Source organism: Salmo salar, chromosome 14 (assembly GCF_965601325.2).
Source record: "Salmo salar chromosome 14, fSalSal1, whole genome shotgun sequence".
Classification (NCBI taxonomy): domain Eukaryota; kingdom Metazoa; phylum Chordata; class Actinopteri; order Salmoniformes; family Salmonidae; genus Salmo; species Salmo salar.
The window spans coordinates 45,931,354-45,958,043 of NC_138304.1; the positions used below are offsets into that span (position 1 = coordinate 45,931,354).

The following is a 26,690-nucleotide window of genomic DNA, read 5'->3' on the forward strand; positions in this document are numbered from 1 at the left end:
AGAGCCATGAACTTAGATTTTCTCAACAAAAAAAATGCTGAAATGCATCTGTCAAATAGCTTCAATGAATCCCAATGATTTACTCCAATTGGGCCGTATTCTAGACGTTCAAAGACGATACAAAACACTGAAGACACACATCATTAAAGAAAATAGTACATTTATTACAAAACAAAAAAACATGCCATATCGTTCAAACCTGGCCTGACTTAGGGAAAACCATAGTAAAAAGTTTTTTTTTTTATGTTTACCATCACAGCAAAAATATGTTTTCACTTATCTAGTCAGAGAACACCCCCCCCCCCCAAGAAATTAACATTTAAACCACTATTCTTCATTTCTAAACAGAACATATGCTTATCACACCATTTCATACTGCCTACTACATCAACATTCAGGCTGGTGACACCAAACTACAACAAAATCATTTTCCTGATTATAGGGACTGTGTGTGGGGCAGATGGGAGTGAACGTGAAGTGCACCTCGTGTGGAAGGGGCAGGGGAGAATAGTAGTGAATCTAAATAATATTTCCTTGATTCCTCACGTCCTCCTACCTTAACACCTTTTCAAAGCATATTGGAGCAAACGATCTGAGGTTCCTCCCCTCGGATGTTCTTGTCCAAAGAATGAAGCAAGGAGAAGATTTGAGGAATCAAGGAAATACAATTAAGATTCACCCAAGGAACTGGGCTACTGTGAGGTAATCAAGAGGAATAAGGCTGGCAGACTATCCGTCCTGCTGTTGTATGAAGGGGTTGGGGATGGCCTCCATGCCGTCCTGAGGACAGATGAGCACCACTGAGGTCCCTCGACACACCACCAGACCCAGCTGTCGCGTGTCCTCGGTCAGCTTGAACTGGTCGTCAGGGTCTGGAAATAACAAATCAAACCAAATTGTATTGGAGGAAGAAGTGGCAATACAGGTCAGAGGTAATTGATAGTATGTGAAACTCCACCATGAATGATCCAGCACAACCTTTTTTATAAAAATGGCAAATGATACGACCTTGGTTTCATCGTCAATTTTTTTAATTGAAGGGCAACATCACACATGTTTTCCATTGAATTGTGTGAGTAACAGTCTCCTCAGCGACCAGGAGTGCATTTTCACTTTGTAGAAGTGATATGAGCTCATACAAGCAAGTGTTAGTTTCTGCTACATACCTCGCAAGTACTCGATGGTGCTGTCCAATACCAGGTTCAACAGGGGGTCAAACCCCTTTAGGACTCCACTGGCTGACACAAATAAATAAGGATTATTATCTTGAATGGAAACAAGGAGAAAAACAGTAAAGAAGATAGGTACTGTGGCCTGTCATGGAACAGCATTTCCAGACAGGCAAAAGGTTGCCAGTATTCTCTTTTGGAAGCCGCAAGTCCCACAGTTTTTTTCTTTCTTTCGTTCTTCAGGTTTTAACATAGTCCATTTCATTACGAAGTATTATCTTAACTGATTTACCCTCTCGTCCTCCCTGGAACTTGACACGGATTTGTTTATCGATGTACTTGGACAGGTCAAAGATGCTCTCCTTCTTTTTCTTCTCTCCTTCCTTGTTTCTGTCCTGAAAGGAAAATATTCAGTAGAATTTAGGATTGAACCCTATAGTCAATTCATACCATCAAGGGCCACAGCCTTTTCAGTTTTATCCAATTTGTGTACTGAAAATGTAGAAGTGTTTATTTGACACAAATTATTATTATTTCAATAGGAGTACTTGACGGTTTTCACTCCTCCCTTTTACGTGATTGATGAATTAAGGTCACTAATTAGTAAGGAACTCATCACATCTGGTTGTCTAGGGCTTAATTGAAAGGAAAAACCCAAAACCTGCAGACACTGGGCCCTCCATGGAATGAGTTTGACACCCGTGTTCCAATTTATGGGCTTGTAAGTGCCCAAATCAGTCATGTTCAACTTTGAATCGACAGTATAGGCCAGGCAAATTGAAATCTGATCCTTTCAGCCAGTTCCACTGGTGATTGTCATTGTTCCTCTCTAATCAAGGCCTGATTTAGACCTGGGACACGAGGTGGGTGCAATTATCAGGTAGAAAATAAAACCTTGAGTGTATTATTAAGCCAATTCTGTTGCAAAACTGTTGAAAATCTGGAATGTGTTGGAACGTGTGGAGTCTGAGCATCACAAGAAGCAGTTGTATTTAGATTTGTTTTGTGTGTTTTAAGACTCAAGATATTGGCGTGGAATGATTCCTGAACCAGGAAACCTATCAACAGGGTTATTTCTAGGGTGGCAAAAGTGGCACGAAGTATGATAACTTAAGACAGATGGAGTGGTTGATGCACGTCGACTGAGTGGCAGGGAAGAAACAAGGGTAGTAGAGCCCCCACGACCCAGTGACTGTTTCACATCAACAGAGGAATAGTCAAATGTTACATGTTAAAGGTGGACTTTGTATAATTCATTGCAATGGTCATAAACTGTATAGCACAAGTGGAGAAAATTGTAATCATTGTGAATGCAGCTAAATGTTTCTTGGGTTTTCTTAATGTCACAGCCGATGCCTTGCAAGAAATCCTGTCGCTGAATGTTCCACCCTCTGAGGCCCCTAAGCCTGTGTAGGGATGTACTTTGGAATGGACTGATTGAAGTGGGATGGGTTTTTGTTTGAGGTCTTGTCGTTTTCCCCCTTTCCTGTATTGATTCTTATTTTCTCGTTAAAATACCTCGTCCTGCTGGTGGCGGTAATGCACCATTAACATTGGATGCCAACCGCCGTTAAACCCAATAGAAGAAGCAGATTAAGGGAAGACGAGGATTGAAGTGATTTAACAGAACCCAGTTTCTAAAATGTAGTCTAAAGATTATGTGGAGAGAAACTGGGGTACGAACATGGCATGATATTTAGCACGCTGATGTTGACAACATTATACAGTCGAGTCTGCACTTAACGCTAGCAAATATCTCAACCCACTCCATCTCGCTAGCAGTGATCAGAATACTGTAGTTAAATTGAAATACCCTTTTTTTCAAACGGGAAGAACTAGAAAACAACTGGGGAGTAAATTAGGTTTTAGATTAAGTTATTTAAGAAATCGACACAGCGCCATTTTTTGCGGCTACCCGTTAGTCTCCCGAGTTGGCCACTAGTATGAACTGCGTGTTAATCTACCACCATTTTACGACTATTTAGATTAGGAACGTTGCACACCCTTGGATGAACGCGGTATGCAACATCCTAAATTGGCTGAAAATGGTCTTTTTAAAAAAAGTACGCATTCTTCTCGCCATTAAAAAGGAGGTAAATGCCTTTGCGGCCTGAATGGATGATGCTTTATGTAGAGCAGGTCCACGGCGGACACGAGTTTATTACCGGGAATGCTGATCTAGCGCCCATGCACTATGTAGTCTAACGTAATGTTGCAGGATCTGCAGAATATATTGTTGTCATCCGCAACGACTGTCTGGCTCCCAATTTTTTTTCTCAAGTGATATTCTTTGTCACTTTTCTATCTTTGTTTGACATTCCTTTTCTTTGTCGATTTCATTAACACGATGCTGTCTGAAAAGCACGCTAGCAAATATCCCTACTCTGCTATCTTGCATTTGCTAGATAACAATACTGTAGCTAGATTGAGAGGCACGCAATTGCTAATAGAAAATACAGTAAACAACGACGTTTTAGATACGTTCATGGAAGATATGATCGACTCACCGCCATTTTGAAACTGTTCCAGCCACGCCTCTCGAACTCCAACCTTTTTCTTCTACTTTGTTGGTATTATGGCGGTCCGCAAACACATTTATACGTGCATGCCGCCACCTATTGTATTGGCTGTGTATCAACCTACTATTATGTAGTATGAATTCATTACACTTTGAAAAATTTGCCCTACCATCTAACCCTGCACTCATTAAAACCTCACCACTATTCCACTACTTTGGCCCCATCTGAACCTACTCCAGGCCAGCAGCCTGGGAGGTCGGGACACTATCTTTAAAAACATCTTGTAATTCATCTGCTGTAAAATCTTGTACACCCAAGTACTTCTCTGCAGTTGCCACCACATCTGTCCTCTGTGATTTAAATTCCATTCCTGCAGTACAATTGTCAACCGTGGCCATGTACGGCAGAAAACCAACCTTACCAACCGCACATCTATCACTCTTTATTGGCCTCGGCCTACTCACAGGGACCCATGTTCTTCTACTACTCTCTTCACTGCCTCCGCATACGTCACTTTCTGCACTATTAACTAATCCTGTCAACCTGCCTTTCTCTCACCGTACACCTCTGATCTCCAGCATCATGGGTACCCTTACAGTTTACACACAACTCTTCCCACAGACACTACACATTCCTTTGTCTCATGTCCTCCTCCACACTTCTCACATCTAGGAATCTCCCTCCTACACACTGCTGCCACATGGCCATAAGCTTGGCACCTAAAACACTGTAATGGACTCAGGACAAAAGTTCTCACAGGATAACTAACACATCCTGACTTGACTTTATCTTACTCTGCATTAACAACAACAACAACAAAAAACTAGTACAGACGGTGTCTTCTCTGTTTCATCACACTCTCCACCGAGTGTGTCGCACCAAATGGCGTGCGTCACAGACACCGGGATTCTTCAACTTCAGTTGATCCTCCTCAACACTTAATGCCACTCCAGTTATCACACCGTGCTCTGGAGAGGAAAGCAAGTCACAGTTCTTGTCCCCAGTCGCGTGGTGTGGGGCTCACGCTCCCTCTGGACAGCAGAAACACAAAAAAAATCAACACGATTCCACATTCCCCAACCTGACACCACATATGGATCTGCCATCTCACTCCCACTGGACCCGACCCACTGATGTCAAGTTTTTGCAGTTCTGCACAAATCATGCTTCATTGACAGCATGGCCAATGTTGAATGTTTATCATTTTAAACTTGGAAAAGTTAATCCCCTTAATCCCAGATTTGGGACCACACAGCCATAATTTCTCTTCATTATTTATCTTCATATGACAAGGATTACAAAGGATTTGCCAGTAAATTGGCGACTTGATTCATGACGATGACTTCTAGCTAAGATTTTGACATGATCAGTCCAATCAAAGCTACAGTACATTTTATCTGTGGCCAATGACCTTGAGCCTTATTGGATGAGCACTTCTAATGTAACTCTATGGCAGCACCCAAAAGGCTCGAATTTTCGAGGTCTCCTTTTAGACTTTGTGGTGAAGTAGTGTCTCCATGAGTGACAGAACACTGAGCCAATCACGGCACAACGCTCTGTATTTTCTGCTGGCTTGCCCCAACACCACAGAAAGCACTGAGCTAGGCTGAAACACCTGCATTTTGGAGCTGCCTTACTCAAGAAAACAAAAAAAGAGACCATGTTTGTATGCGGCTTTATTAACTCAATGACATATATTATTTTTACATTGTTTGCAAACTGATATGTGACACGTATTAATGCCAAAATAACATACAAAACAGGCAAGCACCAAAAAATACATCTATTTTAATTTTTTGCTAAAAATGTGGGGCTCAAAATGGTGGGTCTCAACTGTATAACACTTTTCTCCTTGTTTTCCTGTCCACCATCTTACCCTCACCTCCTGGCCACACCAGTGCTATTATTTCACACGCTTGTAGTTTATGCCCTTGATAGAACCTTTTCCAGAGGTACTTGCCATTTTCTGCTCAACTACAACCTTTGACTGCTGAAAAGACCAAAATAAATAATTTATTTTAAACTGTTTCAGGCTAGCATAATATACATTAAATCAAATTTAGCTCACAATATATCCTCTTTTTAGCAGTTACATATATTGTAAATCGAGGGCGGATAGTGCAGATAATTTGTTTTGGTAGCTGAAGGAATTATAGGATTTCCTTACCCAATTATGACCATTGAATCATTTCTACAGTCATAAAACCCTGTATGAATATGGTTTAGTTTATTTACCAAAGTAATTGATTACTTTCTGCAAGTTATTCACCTCTAAAACTAAGTTTGCGACAACACTAGATAGCCAGATAAGCTAGCTAGCTCAAAAACTAGCTTGTCGAACGTATAGGGAAACTTCCACGACCAAAACCAAAAGGAAAGAAATGGAGAGATCGTCAGATGGACAATTAACCACAAAAGATGGTATGATTTTGGGTACTCCTCTTCAGAAGGTAACTGTGGGGGGAAATACTGCAATGGGTGATGAAAATGTGGTGAGCACGGACAACAATGCTCACAACTTGCGCCCCTCCAGTCCCCAGCTCAGGCCGTTACCTTCCGACCCCGGCACTCCAGTCAAGCCCCAGGGGGAAAAGATGAGAGACCAAGAGGGTATGTCACTTCTTGAGATGCAAAACAATATTGTAATGCTTTTGACAGCAAAGATAGATGAAAGGGCAAATGGCTTGGAGGTCACGGTTAGGGAAAATACGATGAAAATTGAGGCCATTAAAAAAAATCTGACTGTCTTTGGAGAAGTGAAAACCCTCAAAAGTGACATGAAGAAAGTGGAAGTTATCTGCCATGAAAATTAAAAGAAGGTGGCTGAACTCGAGCAAAAGGTGAATGAGTTGGAGAGATGCCAGCGCAGGTGGAACCTAAGGCTTCATGGAATTCCAGAACAGGCGAGTGAGGACATCAAATGCAGACATCGTCCATCGTTTGGGAAGACTCAAGGATCAAGACAAGAGACCGAGGACAACCATCATCCGGTTCACCAACAGATCTACACGGGATCTTCTCTGGAGGCGAGCGAAGAATTGTGAATTCCTCATCATGCAAAAATTGAGGTTCACGGAGGATCTGACCTCAGCAGACAAAGTGACAAGAGAGAAACTGTGGATGATGGTGGCTGCAGCTCGAAAGGCTGGGAAAACTGCATTTTTTATCGGTGCAAGAGTGATCATTGATGGGAAAGAAATGCGGCCACATCAGAACATTTGAGAGAGAGCCAGAGTCTAACTCGGACAGAACTGTCAGGCCAAAAAACTGATTACCAGGTGAAAAGCAGCCTTTTATTATAAAATATTTACACAAACACTTGAATGAGAAAAGGCTGACCTGAGAACTGGTAAACTAAACACTAACTACAGGTGAATAACTGCTTATTGTAAAGTCTACACAATGTCTCCCCCTTGTGGGAGTAAGAATGCTTTGGTAACTTTATGACCAGTATTTGTTTGTTTTTTGTTGGAGAGGTTAATAATGGGATGGAAATCCTTTTGAGTTACATATCCTTAGGAAAAGCTTATATTAGCATAACAAGGTTGTTGGTTGAAGTTTGTCTTTATCTCTTTGTTCAATTAATGTCAGGGGTATTCGTAATTTACTCAAGCGTAAGGCTATTTTCCTGTATTGCAAACGGTTTAATGCAGACTTTTACTTTTTACAAGAGACTCATGCTTGTTCTTCCCATCTATCTTTTGGGAAAAATCAATGGGTTAACGATATCTGGTTATCATATGGCAACAACCACTCTGCAGGTGTAGCAGTTTTAAGAGGTCCATTTAAAGGGAAGGTCATCAGTTGTAAGACTCACCACTCTGCAGGTGTAGCAGTTTTAAGAGGTGCGTTTAAAGGGAAGGTCATCAGTCGTAAGACTCACCACTCTGGACGTTGGTTAATTTTAACAGTGAATATCAACAGTGAAATATTTTTATTAGGGAATATTTATGCATCCAACAACAAACAAAACAACAGGATATTATTTCAATTAATAGTTATAGGTGTATTTCAGGATATCAAAATTATCTTAGGTGGAGATTTTAATTATGTATCTAATGTGATGATTGACAGATCCTAACAGATCCAGCATAGTTAATCCTGAGTTTAATAACCTACGTCTTGGTCTTGGATTAGTCGATATTGGGAGATCTAAATATCCTGATAAAAAGGACTTCACTTGGAGTAACAAGGACATGTCCAGACAGTCAAGAATGGACTTCTGGTTGATTTCTAATTCATTAGATAATTCTGTAGTCAAGGTATCAATTGAACCATCAATTCTTACTGGTCATAAAGTTATATTCTTATCTTTAAATATTAATGGATCTGAAGTTAAACCGAATCAGAGTCATAGTAAACTCAATAGTAGACTGTTAGAAGATTATGAATTCAAGATGGATGCCAAAGATATTATACAAGACAATTGGAGAAAAGCCCAACTATTTAAGTCTTATGGGAAATATTGGGAATTAATGTAGTATGAAATAAGACAAACAGCCATGAAGAGATGTAAAGAAATTTCTGAACTTAAAAGATTGCGGGAAGATAAACTTGTTAAAGAAATACTTTCTCTAATCTCTATGGAGGACCTTGATGAAGAAGGAAAGGGTCAGTTATTCTCTTTACAACTAGAAATGGACAATGTATGAAGAGAGCAAAAGGGGCATTTGTAAGATCAAGAAGGTTGGAGGAAGGTGAAAAAAACTACAAATACTTTTACAATTTAGAAAGAAAAAAAATCTGAATTTACATCTATTCATAAGCTTAATATAATATAGATGGCAAAGAAAATAAAAAACCCAAAGATATTTCAAAATATGTTTCAGAATTCTATGGTAACCTTTATACCAGTTATGCCTGTCCTACTAGTGACATATCTGCCTTTCTAGACTGTCAAAGACTATGCAAAATTCATAGACGAAGACTTCCTTGTGATGACTTTCTTGTGATGAAATTATTTCTATCAATGAAATAAAAAACTGTATCAGCAAGTTAAGAGAACAAATCTCCAGGGAATGATGGAATTATCAGTGAATTCTATAAATATTTTCAGGAGGATATTATTGAATTTATATTTAATGTTTTTAAGGAGGCAATTGACTAAGGGGTCCTGCCTGTTTCTATGACCGGGGCCTAATTTCTGTAATACCCAAACCAAACAAAAATCTATGATGTTAGAAAATTGGAGACCAATCAGATTAATGAACAATGATGGAAAGCTACTTGCATCCATCTTTGCAGAAAGACTTAAAGGTCTTTACCAAATCATTGACGATACCCAGTCTGGTTTCATGAAGGGCAGACATATATGTAATAATATTCCACTAGTATTGGACTTGATAGACTACAATGAGCACATTATGGAAGATAGCTTTATTTTATTTGTAGACTTTTACAAGGCATTTGATACAGTTGAACATTATTTTCTTTTTGAGACTTCGTTTTTTGTTGGTTTTGGTCAATATTTTCAAAGTGTTATTAAGACTCTTTACAATAATAGTAACAGCTCTGTTAAATTATTTACATTTAAGTCATTTAGCAGACGCTCTTATCCAGAGCGACTTACAAATTGGTGCATTCACCTTATGATATCCAGTGGAACAACCACTTTACAATAGTGCATCTAAATCTTTTAAGGGGGGGGGGGGGTTAGAAGGATTACTTTATCATATCCTAGGTATTCCTTAAAGAGGTGGGGTTTCAGGTGTCTCTGGAAGGTGGTGATTGACTCCGCTGTCCTGGCGTCGTGAGGGAGCTTGTTCCACCATTGGGGTGCCAGAGCAGCGAACAGTTTTGACTGGGCTGAGCGGGAACTGTGCTTCCTCAGAGGTAGGGAGACGAGCAGGCCAGAGGTGGATGAACGCAGTGCCCTTGTTTGGGTGTAGGGCCTGATCAGTGCCTGAAGGTACGGGCTGCGGCGTTCTGGATGAGTTGTAGGGGTTTAATGGCACAGGCAGGGAGCCCAGCCAACAGCGAGTTGCAGTAATCCAGACGGGAGATGACAAGTGCCTGGATTAGGACCTGCGCCGCTTCCTGTGTGAGGCAGGGTCGTACTCTGCGAATGTTGTAGAGCATGAACCTACAGGATCGGGTCACCGCCTTGATGTTAGTGGAGGACGACAGGGTGTTGTCCAGGGTCACGCCAAGGTTCTTAGCACTCTGGGAGGAGGACACAAGGGAGTTGTCAACCGTGATGGCGAGATCATGGAACGGGCAGTCCTTCCCCGGGAGGAAGAGCAGCTCCGTCTTGCCAAGGTTCAGCTTGAGGTGGTGATCCGTCATCCACACTGATATGTCTGCCAGACATGCAGAGATGCGATTCGCCACCTGGTTATCAGAAGGGGGAAAGGAGAAGATTAATTGTGTGTCGTCTGCATAGCAATGATAGGAGAGACCATGTGAGGATATGACAGAGCCAAGTGACTTGGTGTATAGCGAGAATAGGAGAGGGCCTAGAACAGAGCCCTGGGGGACACCAGTGGTGAGAGCACGTGGTGCGGAGACAGATTCTCGCCACGCCACCTGGTAGGAGCGACCTGTCAGGTAGGACGCAATCCAAGCGTGGGCCGCGCCGGAGATGCCCAACTCGGAGAGGAGGATCTGATGGTTCACAGTATCAAAGGCAGCAGATAGGTCTAGAAGGATAAGAGCAGAGGAGAGAGAGTTAGCTTTAGCAGTGCGGAGAGCCTCCGTGACACAGAGAAGAGCAGTCTCAGTTGAATGACCAGTCTTGAAACCTGACTGATTTGGATCAAGAAGGTCCTTCTGAGAGAGATAGCAGGAGAGCTGGCCAAGGACGGCACGTTCAAGAGTTTTGGAGAGATAAGAAAGAAGGGATACTGGTCTGTAGTTGTTGACATCGGAGGGATCGAGTGTAGGTTTTTTCAGAAGGGGTGCAACTCTCGCTCTCGAAGACGGAAGGGACGTAGCCAGCGGTCAAGGATGAGTTGATGAGCGAGGTGAGGTAAGGGAGAAGGTCTCCGGAAATGGTCTGGAGAAGAGAGGAGGGGATAGGGTCAAGCGGGCAGGTTGTTGGGCGGCCGGCCGTCACAAGACGCGAGATTTCATCTGGAGAGAGAGGGGAGAAAGAGGTCAAAGCACAGGGTAGGGCAGTGTGAGCAGGACCAGCGGTGTCGTTTGACTTAGCAAACGAGGATCGGATGTCGTCGACCTTCTTTTCAAAATGGTTGACGAAGTCATCCGCAGAGGGGGGGGGGGATTCAGGAGGGAGGAGAAGGTGACAAAGAGCTTCCTAGGGTTAGAGGCAGATGCTTGGAATTTAGAGTGGTAGAAAGTGGCTTTAGCAGCAGAGACAGAAGAGGAAAATGTAGAGAGGAGGGAGTGAAAGGATGCCAGGTCCGCAGGGAGGCGAGTTTTCCTCCATTTCCGCTCGGCTGCCCGGAGCCCTGTTCTGTGAGCTCGCAATGAGTCGTCGAGCCACGGAGCAGGAGGGGAGGACCGAGCCGGCCTGGAGGATAGGGGACATAGAGAATCAAAGGATGCAGAAAGGGAGGAGAGGAGGGTTGAGGAGGCAGAATCAGGAGATAGGTTGGAGAAGGTTTGAGCAGAGGGAAGAGATGATAGGATGGAAGAGGAGAGAGTAGCGGGAGAGAGAGAGAGCGAAGGTTGGGACGGCGCAATACCATCCGAGTAGGGGCAGAGTGAGAAGTGTTGGATGAGAGCGAGAGGGAAAAGGATACAAGGTGGTGGTCGGAGACTTGGAGGGGAGTTGCAATGAGATTAGTGGAAGAACAGCATCTAGTAAAGATGAGGTCAAGCGTATTGCCTGCCTTGTGAGTAGGGGGGGAAGGTGAGAGGGTGAGGTCAAGAGAGGAGAGGAGTGGAAAGAAGGAGGCAGAGAGGAATGAGTCAAAGGTAGACGTGGGGAGGTTAAAGTCACCCAGAACTGTGAGAGGTGAGCCATCCTCAGGAAAGGAACTTATCAAGGCTTCAAGCTCATTGATGAACTCTCCAAGGGAACCTGGAGGGCGATAAATGATAAGGATGTTAAGCTTGAAAGGGCTGGTAACTGTGACAGCATGGAATTCAAATGAGGAGATAGACAGATGGGTCAGGGGAGAAAGAGAGAATGTCCACTTGGGAGAGATGAGGATTCCAGTGCCACCACCCCACTGGCCAGATGCTCTCGGGGTATGCGAGAACACGTGGGCAGACGAGGAGAGAGCAGTAGGAGTAGCAGTGTTATCTGTGGTAATCCATGTTTCCGTCAGCGCCAAGAAGTCGAGGGACTGGAGGTTAGCATAGGCTGAGATGAACTCTGCCTTGTTGGCCGCAGACCGGCAGTTCCAGAGGCTGCCGGAGACCTGGAACTCCACGTGGGTCGTGCGCGCTGGGACCACCAGGTTAGAGTGGCAGTGGCCACGCGGTGTGAAGCGTTTGTATGGCCTGTGCAGAGGGGAGAGAACAGGGATAGACAGACACATAGTTGACAGGCTACAGAAGAGGCTACGCTAATGCAAAGGAGATTGGAATGACAAGTGGACTACACGTCTCGAATGTTCAGAAAGTTAAGCTTACGTTGCAAAAATCTTATTGACTAAAATGACGAAAATGATACAGTACTGCTGGCTGGTGAATTAGGCTAGCTAGCAGTGGCTGCGTTGTTGACATTGTTTGAACGTGTAGCTGGCTAGGTAACCTCGATAGTTTCAGTACTACACCTTATCATGATACAGAAGCAACTATGTAGCTAGCTAACATAGCACTAATCAAGACGTTCCTTTGTAATGTATTTAGTTTCTACAATGCTGCTCGTCGGTAATAGTTGGCTAGGTTTGGAAAAATGGTGTCGCGGGGGACGAAAATAGCTGGCTAGCTAACCTCAATAATTACTCTAAACTACACACAAAAAAAAAAAACAATTATCAAACTATGACAAAGACAACTATGTAGCTAGCTAACACTGCACTAGTCAAATCGTTCCGTTGTAATGTATTAGTTTCTACAGTGCTGCTAGTCGGTAAAGGTTGGCTAGCTAGCAGTGGGTTTGATGATGACTAGGTGTGTTGACTAAGTCTGGAGTCTGGACAACGGCGTCGCGGCGCGGCTGGCTAGCTAACCTCGATAATTACTCTAAACTACACAATTATCTTAGATACAAAGACAGCAAAGACAACTATGTAGCTAGCTAACACTACACTAATCAAGTCGTTCCGTTGTAATGTAATAGTTTCTGCAGTGCTGCTAGTCGGTAGAAGTTGGCTAGTTGGCTAGCTAGCAGTGTTGACTAAGTTAGGAGGACGAAAATAGCTGGCTAGCTAACCACGATAATTACTCTAATTACTCTAAACTACACAATTATCTTTGATACAAAGACGGCTATGTAGCTAGCTAAATAAAAATTACTCGGATCTAACAAATCAAACCGTTGTAATGAAATGTAATATTACCTGTGGAGCGAAGTGCAACTACTCGCTCCAAACCCATGGAACTTCACAAAAATTCGACATTAGACGTGGAATTAAACAAGGATGCCCAATTTCTCCTTTATTATTTTTATTGGTCACACAAGTTATGGCACTTCATATAAATAAGGATAGTTTTAGGGGTATTCAGATACAAGACAGGAAGGCTATTGAGTGTATTAATGCCTTCTCACATGTATCTGGTTTATCTCTGAATATTAGGAAGTGTGAATTATTTGTGTTGAAAAGATGTGACTTAAACTTAGTATGTAATATCCCTGTAAAAGATGTGATCACATATCTTGGTATTAAAGTTAGCAAAGATCAAAAAGAAAGGGCCAACTTAAATCTCTCTCCTATTGTAGAGAACATTGGAAAGAGATTTAACTCCTGGTTATTAAGAGATCTTTCTTAATCTGGACGTGTACTTTTCTCAAAATCTGAAAGTCTGTCCAGACTAGTTTATACCTCCCTTGCCTTGGTTGTTCCTTTGTCAGTAACTAAAATGGTTGATACTAAATTATTTAACTTCATATGGAGGAATAAACCTCATTATTTAAGAAAAGCGGTAATATGTAGCAACCAAAGTGAGGGAGGGTTGAATGCTCTGGATTTTAAAACCTCTAATATAATATTTAAGATTAAATGAATATAAAACTATTTAAGAAATAAGGATTGGATTTTCATCCCTAAATTAATATTCCAACAGATTGGTGGTCTAGAATTCTTACTCAAATGCAACTTTGATATGGGTAAAATCCCTATTAAGCTTACTTCTAACTTGGAACCTCATGTACAAACACAATTTTTCCCCTCATAGGTATACAATCTTGGAATAATAAAGACATAAAATACAAAAACAAGTCTTTATTTTTCCAGAACTGGTTTGACAACAACATTATTTGGGTTAAACAATTATTGAATAATGATGGACAATTATATGATTATCCAGAATCTATTAGAACACACAATGTTACATTCACTCCTGAAGAGTCTCAAATTGTTGTTAGAGCTGTCCCTAAAAGGTGCTATTCTTCTTTTAGGAGAATATAACAATACTCCAAGTGCAACTGTTGAGGATTTTGTAGCCTCAATACAATTAGAAGGAATTGACATTTTAAACTATACATGTAATAACATGTATATAAGGAAACTATGTCAATATGTTACTATTCCCTCTGCTAAAATGTACTGGAATGCAGCCCTAGGACAAATGAACTGGAACAAAGTTAAGTTGTTATCTGGTAAATATTGTATATCTAATAAGGTGAAAGAAGTATCATACCAACTCATTCATAGAATCTACCCTGTAAAGACCTTTATTATACACAGATTTAAAATAGCTATTGATAACAAATGTGTATTTTGTGGATGTGACCCAGAGACTCTTGACCATTTATTTTGGGACTGTTCTTATGTCAGAAGATTTTGGAGTGAGTTAGAAGATTTTATTTGAAAAGAAACGACTATTTGATGTTAATTTGTAAGACTCTGATATTATGTTTTATTTTGATCCAAATGATATGGACCCTGATTTAACTTTCATTGTTAATTTGTTTCTTTCATGGAAGATTCTTTGTCCATAAAATGTGTGCAGAGAACAAACCCATCTTCACATTATTTAAGATAGATTTGAAATATTATTTTGAAATGATCAGTAAATGTAAAAGCAATACGCACCATAAAAGTACTTAACAAATTGAAAATGAATCTTGATATGTAATACCCCTGTCTGTTAGGTTTATGTACTCTTGTCTGTATATTTGTTGTGTTCATAATAATAATACAAATTAAAAAAATTCCACAGTGCATTTGCCATTGCACTGCACTCCATCAGACACAGAGAAATATCTCACGCACACTGGAAAAATGTATCTATTTCCCTTGTTTGAGGCATCACTGGCAACTGAGAAATACACGGGCTCACCTTCGGTCGGGGACAGATCATCCAAAATATCCCGCACAGTATTTGGTCCTAAAACATTCATTGTAATCATCTCCGCTTTCGTTCTTCCAAAGTGCATCTTCTTCACAACATTTGAGTCATGAAACAAAGCACCTTTGAGCTTAACAAGACAGTCGGTGCTGTTATAGCTGAGTCCGTGTTTAACCGTATGGTACACATACGAGGCTTCACTTTCCGCGATGTTGTTATTTTCCGCTGTAGACGTCATGAAGAATGCAGCGATATTGCAGGCACCTTTAGCCAGTGTAGCCTTCTTGTGCATTTCTGTGGTTGCATGCTGAGTCCACTCCATGGCCTATTGAGAATTCCCGACGGCATAAAGTACAGAAAGCTTTCGTCGAGTCACCACTGATAGCCTTAAATAACCCACGTCTTTTTTTTGCTTCCCATTGTTTGTTGTAGCTGCACAGTGTTTTCTTTTTTGCAGGTTTATCCATATTTCCTTGATATGCCAAACCGACCGAACAACAACAGAAATTACTTTGCAGGAATTGGCGCGTTACCGCTATACTGTGATTGGATGAATATACGGGACAAACCAATTTAGCTCAATATAAGGGACATCCCGGCTAATACGGGACAGTTGGCAACCCTAAGCGTTGGTCCAGTAACCGAAAAGTCGCTGGTTCAAATCACCAAGCGGCTTTTTTCATCTAGTCTGATGTGTCCATAAGCAAGGCACTTAACTCTAATTGCTTCATGGTCGTTGTCAATAATGGCTAATCCCTGGCTCTGACCCCACTCTCCAAGTGTGTCTCAGGGGGACTGGGATATACAAAAAAAGATTTCAAATTCACACATGTACACGAGTGAAATAGGACAAATGTAATTATGTTATCTAGTATGCTGACCACTAAATTATAGAAGCTGACAGAAAACCTCTGGAATGTATTGATATGTTTGATTGACATCATGTAAACCAATCATAATGCGTGTACTTCAGTGCTGGTTCAAAATTAACCAATGGCAAATGCACTGTGGAATGTGGGCGAGATCTGGGAAAACAGCTGGTGACCGGACGGGAGAGCAGAGCAGTGCGGTTGATGGGAAGACAACAAGCAAGCATCATGAAGGCTTCGCTAAACCTGGTTTGGGCATATTTTCTCTTAAAACAGGTGAGATGGTCGCATGTCTATTCACCCCAAAATAATGTGGCATTCATCTGTAAAACAAGTCGCATGTGTCCGATCCAACGTTTAACAGTACTTGTTGTATTTTGTTGTCGAGATAATTAACAGTTAGCCTGAATGCTACATGACTGTTAGCTTGCGGAGAACACAACCTATTAGGGCGCTGAGAATAGTCGTAGCTATAGGGCCCATCTGCAAGTAACATCCTTTGTACATCCTTCTGTAACATGGCTTTGATCCTTTTTGATGTGTCAATGTGGTTTAAGATGAATATCGTGCTCCCTGGTATTGTCCGTTTTGGAAATGTCTAGTTAAAGCTTGTGCATCAGTGTAAAGCTGACTAGCTGGTGGATAGATGTAGTACTGCACACTCTCATAGAGTCGGTTGGCCAGTCTATTAAATATCTCAAGTTATTCTGGCCACTGTTACATCTCTGTCTATTGCTCTCACCCCTCTTCGAGGCACTTAGGCTTGATCTATTATACACGTTAATTCTCTCTTGCCAGGTTGTGGGGGAATATGGGATGGCCCATTTCAGTGACAAAGGCCAGGGCAAAGGAAAGGATTACTGCATCTTCTTCAACTCCCAGTGGGCTCGTCTACCTCGGGACCTCAACAAAGCAGTAAGTGGAGTAAACGGCTGTCATTGTCACTTCTTGAGAGATGTCTGACAAAGGTATTTGTGTGTTTGTGTGCTCTCTGGCCGATACTCTTGAAATACGGCTGCCCTGACAAGTTCATCAGAATGCTCATGTGTGGTGTGTGTGCATGATGAAACGTTCAGAGAGGACCCATTATTAACCAATCCTCCTTTATGCCTCCACTAGTCTCGTCTGGAGATCTATGACCTGACACCGTCAGTCCTGTGTTTCCCATCAGACGTCCCCGAAGGTGGCTTCCCCAATCGTATCCCCATGGTGATGCGGGGGAACTGCACCTTCTACGAGAAGGTCCGCCTGGCCCAGCTCAATGGAGCTAAAGGCCTGCTCATCGTCAGCAAAGACAGACTGGTAAGAGTCAACCCATATAATTCATATCAAAGACAACTTGACTCTTACCAGCCTATGTCCTATCATATTAGCCTGGTGGTCCCAGACCTATGTACTTTAGCCATCTCTCCTGCTCCCTCTTATCTTCACTAGTGCTGTTGTAAAAGGCTCGGAAGGAAAGAAGGAGAATAAGAGCATTGGAACACACCTGTCGTAAACAGATCATATACACTGAGTGTAGAAAACATTAAGGACACCTGCTCTTTCCATGACATAGACTGACCAGGTGAATCCAGGTGAAAGCTATGATCCCTTATTGATGTTACTTGTTAAATCCACTTCAATCAGTGTAGATGAAGGGGAGGATACAGGATAAAATAGATTTTTAAGCCTTGAGACAATTGAGACATGGATTGTGTATGTGTGCCATTCAGAGGGTGAATAGGCAAGACAAAATATTTCAGTGTCTTTGAACGTGCTATGGTAGTAGCTGCCAGGCGCACCAGTTTGTGTCTAGAACGGCAACACTGCTGGGTTTTTAACGTGCAACAGTTTCCCGTGTGTATCATGAATGGTCCACCACCCAAAGGACATCCAGCCAATTTGAGACAACAATGGGAAGCATTGGAGTCAACATGGGCCAGCATCCCTGTGGAACGCTTTCGACACCTTATAGAGTCCATGCCCCAACGAATTGAGGCTGTTCTGGGCACAGGAGGTTGGTGGCACCTTAATTGGGGTGGACGGGCTCGTGGTAATGGCTGGAGCAGAATAAGTGAAATGGTATCAAAGACATGGTTTCCATGTGTTTGATTCCATTTGCTCCATTCCAGCCATTATGATGAGCCGTCCTCCCCTCAGCAGCCTCCACTGGTTCTGAGGGCAAACTCAATATTAGGAAGGTGTTCCTCATGTTTGGTATACACAGTGTAGGTCATTGTGTATAGGATCTTAATTTGAGCCAGTTTGCTACAACAGGAAAATAATCCTGCATCAACAGGAAATGTGAATTATTATGTGGATTATAATTTATGGACATTTTTGTAGGGATTAATAAATGTTTTATAAAGGAAAATCAAGTCTGAAACTTCAGAAGCGTTTTTAAACCTCAAATGTTTTACATTTCCTGCATTGTAGGAAAGTTCTCCTGCAACAGGGTGATCAAATTAAGATCCTACAGCTGTAGTATATAAATAATAGATTGAATATAGATTTTCTAAATACTTTCTGTACAGTCAGAGTTTGCTAATTTTAATTTCTGTTTTTCCTATCACAGACCCCACCGGCAGGAAACAAGAGTCAGTATGAGGAGATTGACATCCCTGTGGCACTGCTTAGCTACACTGACATGCTGGACATTAGGAAGGTGAGAGCAGAGGAGAAATCAACATCTTATAAAATTCCGGTAACTTTCCCCAAATTCCCAGCTTTTCCTGAAATCCCCGGTTAGAAGATTATCGGGAACAAATAATGAATAAGCAGGAATTCCAGAATCTTCCAAGAGAATTTCTGGACTACCTGGGAGTTTGGGAAACGTTACTGGAATTTTGCAACCCTTACAACTTGAGGTCGACCGATTATGATTTTTCAACGCCGATACCGATTATTGGAGGGCCAAAAAAGCCGCTACTGATTAATCGGACGGTTTATTTTTTTATTTTTTGTAATAATGACAATTACAACAATACTGAATGAACACTTATTTTAACTTAATATAATACATCAATAAAATCAATTTAGCCTCAAATAAATAATGAAACATGTTCAATTTGGTTTAAATAATGCAAAACAAAGTGTTGGAGAAGAAAGTAAAAGTGCAATATGTGCCATGTAAGAAAGCTAATGTTTAAGTGCCTTGCTCAGAACATGAGAACATATGAAAGCTGGTGGTTCCATTTAACATGAGTCTTCAATATTCCCAGGTAAGAAGTTTTAGGTTGTAGTTATTATATTATTATAGGAATTATAGGACTATTTCTCTCTATACCATTTGTATTTCATATACCTCTGACTATTGGATGTTCTTATAGGCATTTTAGTATTGCCAGTGTAACAGTATAGCTTCCGTCCCTCTCCTCGCTCAAACCAGGAACACATCGACAACAGCCACCCTCGAAGCAGCGTTACCCATGCAGAGGAAGGGAAAAAACTACTCCAAGTCTCAGAGCGAGTGACGTTTGAAACGCTATTAGCGTGCACCCGGCTAACTAGCTAGCCATTTCACATCGGTTACACCAGCCTAATCTTGGGAGTTGAAGGGGTGGGTATAATTTGTGGAACGTTCCAACAGGAATCTGTTCCAAAAAACATAAAGTAAAAGGTTGCCAACCAACAACGAATACAAAGTAGCAATGCATATAAACCTAGCTAACTAGCTGCCGAATAGGCATCAACTCACCACGTAGCTTATTCTTAATGTTTGTCCATAGGCAAACAGACATGTGAGGACAGACATTTTTCGGAATAAACGTGATGATACCCGGTATCTTATTCTGCCACTATACAACTTTGTATGCGTTGTTTTTTGGAAACCTTGTTATTTACAAAGTTTTTGGAATAGATTGCTGTTGGAACGTTCCACAAATTATACCCACCCAGATTGAAGTCATAAACAGCGCAATGCTTGAAGCACAGCGAAGGGCTGTTTGAATGAATGCTTACGAGCCTGCTGCTGCCTACCACCGCTCAGTCAGACTGCTCTATAAACACACAGAAATACGAGCCTTAGGTCATTAATATGGTCGAATCCGGAAACTATCATCTCGAAAACAAAAGTTTTTTTCTTTCAGTGACATACGGAACCGTTCCGTATTTTATCTAACGGGTGGCTAAGTCTAAATATTCCTGTTAGGCATTGATGTTTATGGTTAGGTACATTGGTGCAACAACAGTACTTTTTTCGCAAATGTGCTTGTTAAATCAACACCCGTTTGTCGAAGTAGGCTGTGATTCAATGACAATTAACAGGCACCGCATCGATTATATGCAACGCAGGACACGTTAGATAAACTAGTAATATCATCAACCATGTGTAGTTAACTAGTGATTATGTTAAGATTGATAGTTTTTTATAAGTCTAATGCTAGCTAGCAACTTACCTTTGCTTCTTGCTGCCCTCGCGTAACAGGTAGTCAGCCTGTTAATCCTTGTGGAGTGCAATGTAAGGCAGGTGGTTAGAGCGTTGGACTGGTAACCGAAGGTTGCAAAAACGAATCCCCCCTGAACAAGGCAGTTAACCCCCGTTTCTAGGCCGTCATTGTAAATAAGAATGTGTTCTTAATCTGACTTGCATAGTTAAATAAAGGTGTAAAAACAAAATAATTAAAAATAATAAAAAAAATAATCGGCAAATCGGTGGCCAAAAATACCGATTACCGATTGTTATGAAACCGTGATATCGGCCCTAATTAATCGGCCATTCCGATTAATCGGTCGACCTCTACTTACAACCACACTGTTCAGGGGGACACGCGATACGCTGTGGAACATTCAGAACTATATCATATAGAACAGAGATGCCTCTCTAATGTGTAGTGTAAGTATTGAGGCTATAGGAATCATGTCAGCATCTCTATTCGTGACATTTATATCTGCCACCCTCATGAAACGAGGCCCTGTTCAAACAAACTTGATGTTTGTATCATTACTAACAAAGATCAATGAATTAGTCAATTTACCAAAATGCTGTGTTTCCTTCCCCCTGCAGATGTTTGGGCAGGGCAGAGAGGTGGCCATGTACGCGCCCAAGGAGCCCGTCCTGGACTACAACATGGTCATCATCTTCCTCATGGCTGTCGGGACGGTGGCCATCGGAGGGTACTGGGCCGGCAGCAAGGACATCAAGAAGTAAGTCTAGTGGTGGTAGTAGTAGTGGTGGTGGTGGTGGTAGTAGTTGTAGTAGTACTGGTGGTGGTAGTAGTAGTGGGGGTAGTAGTAGTAGTAGTACTAGTGGTAGTAGTAGTACTAGTGGTAGTAGTAGTGGTGGAGGTAGTAGTAGTAGTGGTGGTACTAGTGGTGGTAGTAGTAGTGGTGGTGGTAGTAGTGGTGGTGGTAGTAGTAGTGGTGGTGGTAGTAGGGATGGTGGTGGTGGTGGTGGTAGTAGGGATGGTGGTGGTGGTAGTAGTGGTGGTGGTGGTAGTAGTGGTGGTGGTAGTACTAGTAGTGGTGGTAGTAGTTGTACTAGTAGTGGTGGTAGTAGTAGTACTAGTAGTGGTGGTAGTAGTGGTGGTGGTGATAGTAGTAGTAGTAGTACTAGTAGTAGTGGTGGTAGTAGTAGTGGTAGTACTAGTAGTGGTGGTAGTAGTAGTAGTAGTATCAAATCAAATTTATTGATATAGCCCTTCTTACATCAGCTGATATCACAAAGTGCTGTACAGAAACCCAGCCTAAAACCCCAAACAGCAAGCAATGCAGGTGTAGAAGCACGGTGGCTAGGAAAAACTCCCTAGAAAGGCCAAAACCTAGGAAGAAACCTAGAGAGGAACCAGGCTATGAGGGGTGGCCAGTCCTCTTCTGGCTGTGCCGGGTGGAGATTATAACAGCACATGGCCTAGATGTTCAAATGTTCATAAATGACCAGCATTGTCAAATAATAATAATCATAGTAGTTGTCGAGGGTGCAACAAGTCAGTAACACAAGAGTAAGTGTCAGTTGGCTTTTTCATAGCCGATCTTTGAGAGTATCTCTACCGCTCCTGCTGTCTCTAGAGAGTTGAAAACAGCAGGTCTGGGACAGGTAGCACGTCCGGTGAATAGGTCAGGGTTCCAGCAGGTCTGGGACAACAGGTCTGGGACAGGTAGCACGTCCGGTGAACAGGTCAGGGTTCCATAGCTGCAGGCAGAACAGTTGGAACTGGAGCAGCAGCACGGCCAGGTGAACTGGGGACAGCAAGGAGTCATCAAGCCAGGTAGTCCTGAGGCATGGTCCTAGGGCTCAGGTCCTCCGAGAGAGAGAAAGAAAGAAAGAGAAAGAGAGAGAGAATTAGAGAGAGCATATTTAAATTCACACAGGACACCGGAAAAGACAAGAGAAATTCTCCAGATGTGACAGACTGACCCTAACCCCCCGACACATAAACTACTGCAGCATAAATACTGGAGGCTGAGACAGGAGGGGTCAGGAGACACTGTGGCCCCATCCGATGAAACCCCCGGACAGGGCCAAACAGGTAGGATATAACCCCACCCACTTTGCCAAAGCACAGCCTCCACACCACTGGAGGGATATCTCCAACCACCAACATACCATCCCGGGACAAGGCCGAGTATAGCCCACAAAGATCTCCGCCACGGCACAGCCCAAGGGGGGGCGCCAACCCAGACAGGAAGACCACGTCAGTGACTCAACCCACTCAAGTGACGCACCCCTCCCAGGGACGTCATGGAAGAACACCAGTAAGCCAGTGACTCAGCCCCCGTAATAGGGGTAGAGGCAGAGAATCCCAGTGGAAAGAGGGGAAACCGGCCAGGCAGAGACAGCAAGGGCGGTAGTAGTAGTAGTACTAGTAGTGGTGGTAGTAGTAGTGGTGGTAGTGGTGGTGGTGGTGGTGGTGGTAGTAGTAGTAGTACTAGTAGTGGTGGTAGTAGTAGTAGTACTAGTGGTGGTGGTGGTGGTAGTAGTAGTAGTACTAGTAGTGGTGGTAGTAGTAGTAGTAGTACTAGTGGTGGTGGTGGTGGTAGTAGTCGTAGTGGTGGTAGTAGTAGTACTAGTAGTGGGGATCGTGGTAGTAGTAGTGGTGGTGGTAGTAGTAGTAGTAGTAGTAGTACTAGTAGTGGTGGTAGTAGTAGTACTAGTGGTAGTGGTGGTAGTAGTAGTACTAGTAGTGGTGGTAGTAGTAGTACTACTAGTGGTGGTGGTGGTGATAGTAGTAGCAGCAAGGACTTCAAGAGGTAAGTCTGGTAGTAGTAGTGGTGGTAGTAGTCGTAAGGACATCAAGAAGTCTGACAGACAATAAAAAGTTGTCCCTCACAAAAGGAGACCTGACTTTTTGTTTTGTTTGTAGGACAGAGGTAGACACAAAAGATGGAGAGAGTTTGCTGAAATGGCAGGGGCCAGATTCGAATCCACGCTGCAGTGGCGCAGTGGCATATGTGATCCGGAGGCATCGGCTTAGACAGCTAGATAACCATAGGCCACTCCAACAGACATTTGTGGATAGCAGCGTGATCTGAGACTACAATGAAAGCTAGTGTGGGAGGGGGAGTCTTGCAAGGCCACATAGTAGTGGCTTAATTTAGACCGTGGGTTAAATAATCACGGGTTATCATCTCTGGGGAAATGAGAGTGTTTTGGGCAGGATAGAGAGAGCAGGGCTAGAGTGAAGTTGCCTCTAGTCTAGATACTGAGCAGAGGTCAGTTCGGCGGGCGCTGAACAAAATGAACCAAAGTGTTGGTCAGTGTTTCCCAGTGGACCCTAAATCATGTTACATTAAATATGTTTCTCTTACTGTAGCTTTGATGTAGTGAAAATATTTATGCTTCGCCTATTCCTCTCTGATTTAGAATATACCGTACCATTGCACAAACAACATGCTGATCAAGGCCGACAACAGCACTGGTATCAGGCTGTATTAGCTAGCTAGCTACGTTTGCTCTGAATAAGTACATTTAGCTAGCCAGCTAACTAGCGATTAGCATTAGCTAACACAATTTATTTTAGCCACAACTTGCTAAGAAAAGATAAACTCACAGTAAGATACACAAACTAATAGGGTAATTATTGAACACTTGTTGATTTATATTAAGATGCAAAGTGGAAAGCAGCATCGTTGTCACCAACATGCAGACTGTCACTGCAAGTAGTTGTTGTTACTTTTGATAGCCAATAACCACGTTTTCATCCACAGTTTTTAAGCCTGTAAAGTCATACCGTATAAATAAAAAAATCACGACAGCTGTGATGAAAACAAGAAGTTTCGGCACAATTGAATAAATGCCGACCGATCATTTGTTTGTACGACGTGGTGGGATCTTTTTGTGTCTGTAAAATTAATTATGTGAGAAATGGCGGTGGAAACGCCTTGATGCGCAAATATTTATATAATAACCATCATATCAAAGTAAACTTAGTCACGCGATGATATGGTGTATGGTCCTTCCACTACGACTTTGGAAACCATGCAGTTTATTAGGCTACAGATTAAATAATTTATGATGAATTTACAAGGTGATGAAAGTGCACAGTGATCTTGATGCTCCTTTCCAATAAATATAAAGGATCTGAATGATATGATCGATGCTTGACTGCCGTTTGACAAATAAAAATATTCTTGCTCTTATCCATAAAAGTCTAATTTATATATACTAGCCTACCCGCATTGTATCTTTGAGCGTTTGGCTAGAGAGCAAGTGTCCAGACCATAGTAGACACATTGACTATTTAACACAACTGTTTTTGTGACAAAACTATCGGTAGAGTTGAAAATTTGATGTAAACACATTTTTTTATTCGGTACCTGAAAAGTTAAGTGAAAAAGTACATTTTGTGTGCTTTACGTCAGGGGTTCCCAAACCTTTTCACTCAGGCCCTCCTTCCAGCATCGCGCGCCATGTCGATTTCTATGGGCACAAGCACTGTTCATTACTTAAACTGTTCACATCCCTATTGTTGGTGGAGAGAACATTTTGCAGGTTTTAAAGCTTATTTCCAGCAATTCTACACATTTTGCCATGTCTAATATGTATTCATGTGATATTTGAGTGACAAAGAAATTAGAACAATATCTATGGGCTAAAAAACGTTAGCTGACATGGGCTAGTTGATCTGGACCTTTCTGACAAGTTATAAATATCTCTCTAAGGTCTACAATGACTGACATGACAAGAGGAACTGAGGATGCACTACCCAATGAAAAAATTGCACCTTGTGCCGTCTACTATTACAACTTTCAAGAGTAAATTGGGTAGTGCCTCATCAGCCCCCGCGCCCCGCCTGCCAACCCCTCGCACCCCACAGTTTGAGAATGACTGCACTACGTCATCACACACTGATTTTTATCCACAAGTCTGCTTGGTGGAAACACACCACGGGTGGGAAAATATGCAGATATTAGAATATTCGCCACAAAATCTGTCGCCAATTGGATGGAAACCTAGCTACTGAGGTATAAAGGACTGTTGTAGTGCAGAAACTGCTCTCTTTGAGTGACGGGGGGGGGGGGGGGGATTGGTGTGTGTGGAAGAGAGAGGGAGAGCGACGACACATAGCGAATGGAGTAAACCATAAAAACTGACATTATTAAACACGGCGGAGAAGCGTAACACATTTAACAAACATTGAAATACCGTTATACTAGGTAAATAAAAAAATCCAAACCGGTCCGTGCATTAACCCCCCCCCCCCCTTTACCCTCCCACTGTCAGTAACAGACCTCTCTACATCCTGAAGCAACTTGTCTTCACCCTTCATCCTACAGTTAAAGCCTCTCCAGGATTTGGGGAGGGTATTACAGCTGATCTTAGATCTTCTACCTGGAGGGGGCTCTAGCTTTAGGATGAAGGGTGAAGACCAGTTGCCTCAGGATTAGAGGTCGACCGATTATAATTTTTCAACGCCGATACCGATTATTGGAGGACCAAACAAACACAAAAGCCGATACCGATTAATCGGCCAATTATTATACAATTTTTTTGTATTTATTTATTTATTTATTTGTATTAATGACAATTACAACAATACTGAATGAACACTTATTTTAACTTAATATAATACATCAATAAAATCAATTTAGCCTCAAATAAATAATGAAACATGTTCAATTTAGTTTAAATAATGCAAAAACAAAGTGTTGGAGAAGAAAGTAAATGTGCAATATGTGCCATGTAAGAAAGCTAACGTTTAAGTGCCTTGCTCAGAACATGAGAACATATGAAAGCTGGTGGTTCCTTTTAACATGAGTCTTCAATATTCCCAGGTAAGAAGTTTTAGGTTGTAGTTATTATAGGAATTATAGGACTATTTCTCTCTATACCATTCGTATTTCATATACCTTTGACTATTGGATGTTCTTATAGGCACTTTAGTATTGCCAGTGTAACAGTATAGCTTCCGTCCCTCTCCTCGCTCCTACCTGGGCTCGAACCAGGAACACATCGACAACAGCCACCCTCGAAGCAGCGTTACCCATGCAGAGCAAGGGGAACAACTACTCCAAGTCTCAGAGTGAGTGACGTTTGAAACGCTATTAGCGTGCACCCGGCTAACTAGCTAGCCATTTCACATCGGTTACACCAGCCTAATCTTGGGAGTTGATAGGCTTGAAGTCATAAACAGCGTAATGCTTGAAGCATTGCAAAGAACTGCTGGCAAAACGCACAAAAGTGCTGTTTGAATGAATGCTTACGAGCCTGCTGGTGCCTACCACTGCTCAGTCAGACTGCTCTATCAAATCATAGACTTAATTGTAATATAATAAACACACAGAAATACGAGCCTTAGGTCATTAATATGGTCGAATCCGGAAACTATCATCTCGAAAACAAAATGTTT

General features: G+C 42.1%; 2 protein-coding genes across 5 annotated transcripts in view; one reads left to right on the forward strand and one right to left on the reverse strand.

The window, feature by feature from the left end:
* Positions 1-143: 143 nt before the first annotated feature.
* On the reverse strand, positions 144-15,079 carry LOC106569602 (U6 snRNA-associated Sm-like protein LSm7). Of its 3 annotated transcripts, none has more exons than XM_045694441.2 (4): positions 15,044-15,079; positions 1,462-1,564; positions 1,167-1,238; positions 144-872 (listed from the first exon to the last, which is right to left on the reverse strand). In XM_045694441.2, the coding sequence occupies exons 1-4, from the start codon at positions 15,062-15,064 to the stop codon at positions 730-732; spliced, it is 339 nt and encodes a 112-aa protein (XP_045550397.1). In that variant the 5' UTR covers positions 15,065-15,079; the 3' UTR covers positions 144-729. The 3 variants fall into 3 exon arrangements, with proteins under 3 accessions (XP_045550397.1, XP_013996601.1, XP_045550396.1); XM_014141126.3 differs by lacking the exon at positions 15,044-15,079 and adding an exon at positions 3,677-3,770; XM_045694440.2 differs by lacking the exon at positions 15,044-15,079 and adding an exon at positions 3,335-3,373.
* A 981-nt stretch (positions 15,080-16,060) lies between these two features.
* The window catches only part of sppl2 (signal peptide peptidase-like 2), a 30,515-nt gene continuing 19,885 nt past the window's right edge, over positions 16,061-26,690 (forward strand). Inside the window, exons 1-5 of one of the 2 annotated variants that reach the window (XR_001320517.3) lie at positions 16,061-16,197; positions 16,720-16,836; positions 17,041-17,223; positions 18,479-18,568; positions 20,909-21,048. Coding sequence is in view for 1 of the 2 variants with exons in the window: in NM_001140333.1 (NP_001133805.1) it covers positions 16,150-16,197; positions 16,720-16,836; positions 17,041-17,223; positions 18,479-18,568; positions 20,909-21,048 (578 nt within the window). In the remaining variant the exon portion in view is untranslated. 2 annotated transcript variants of the gene reach the window in all.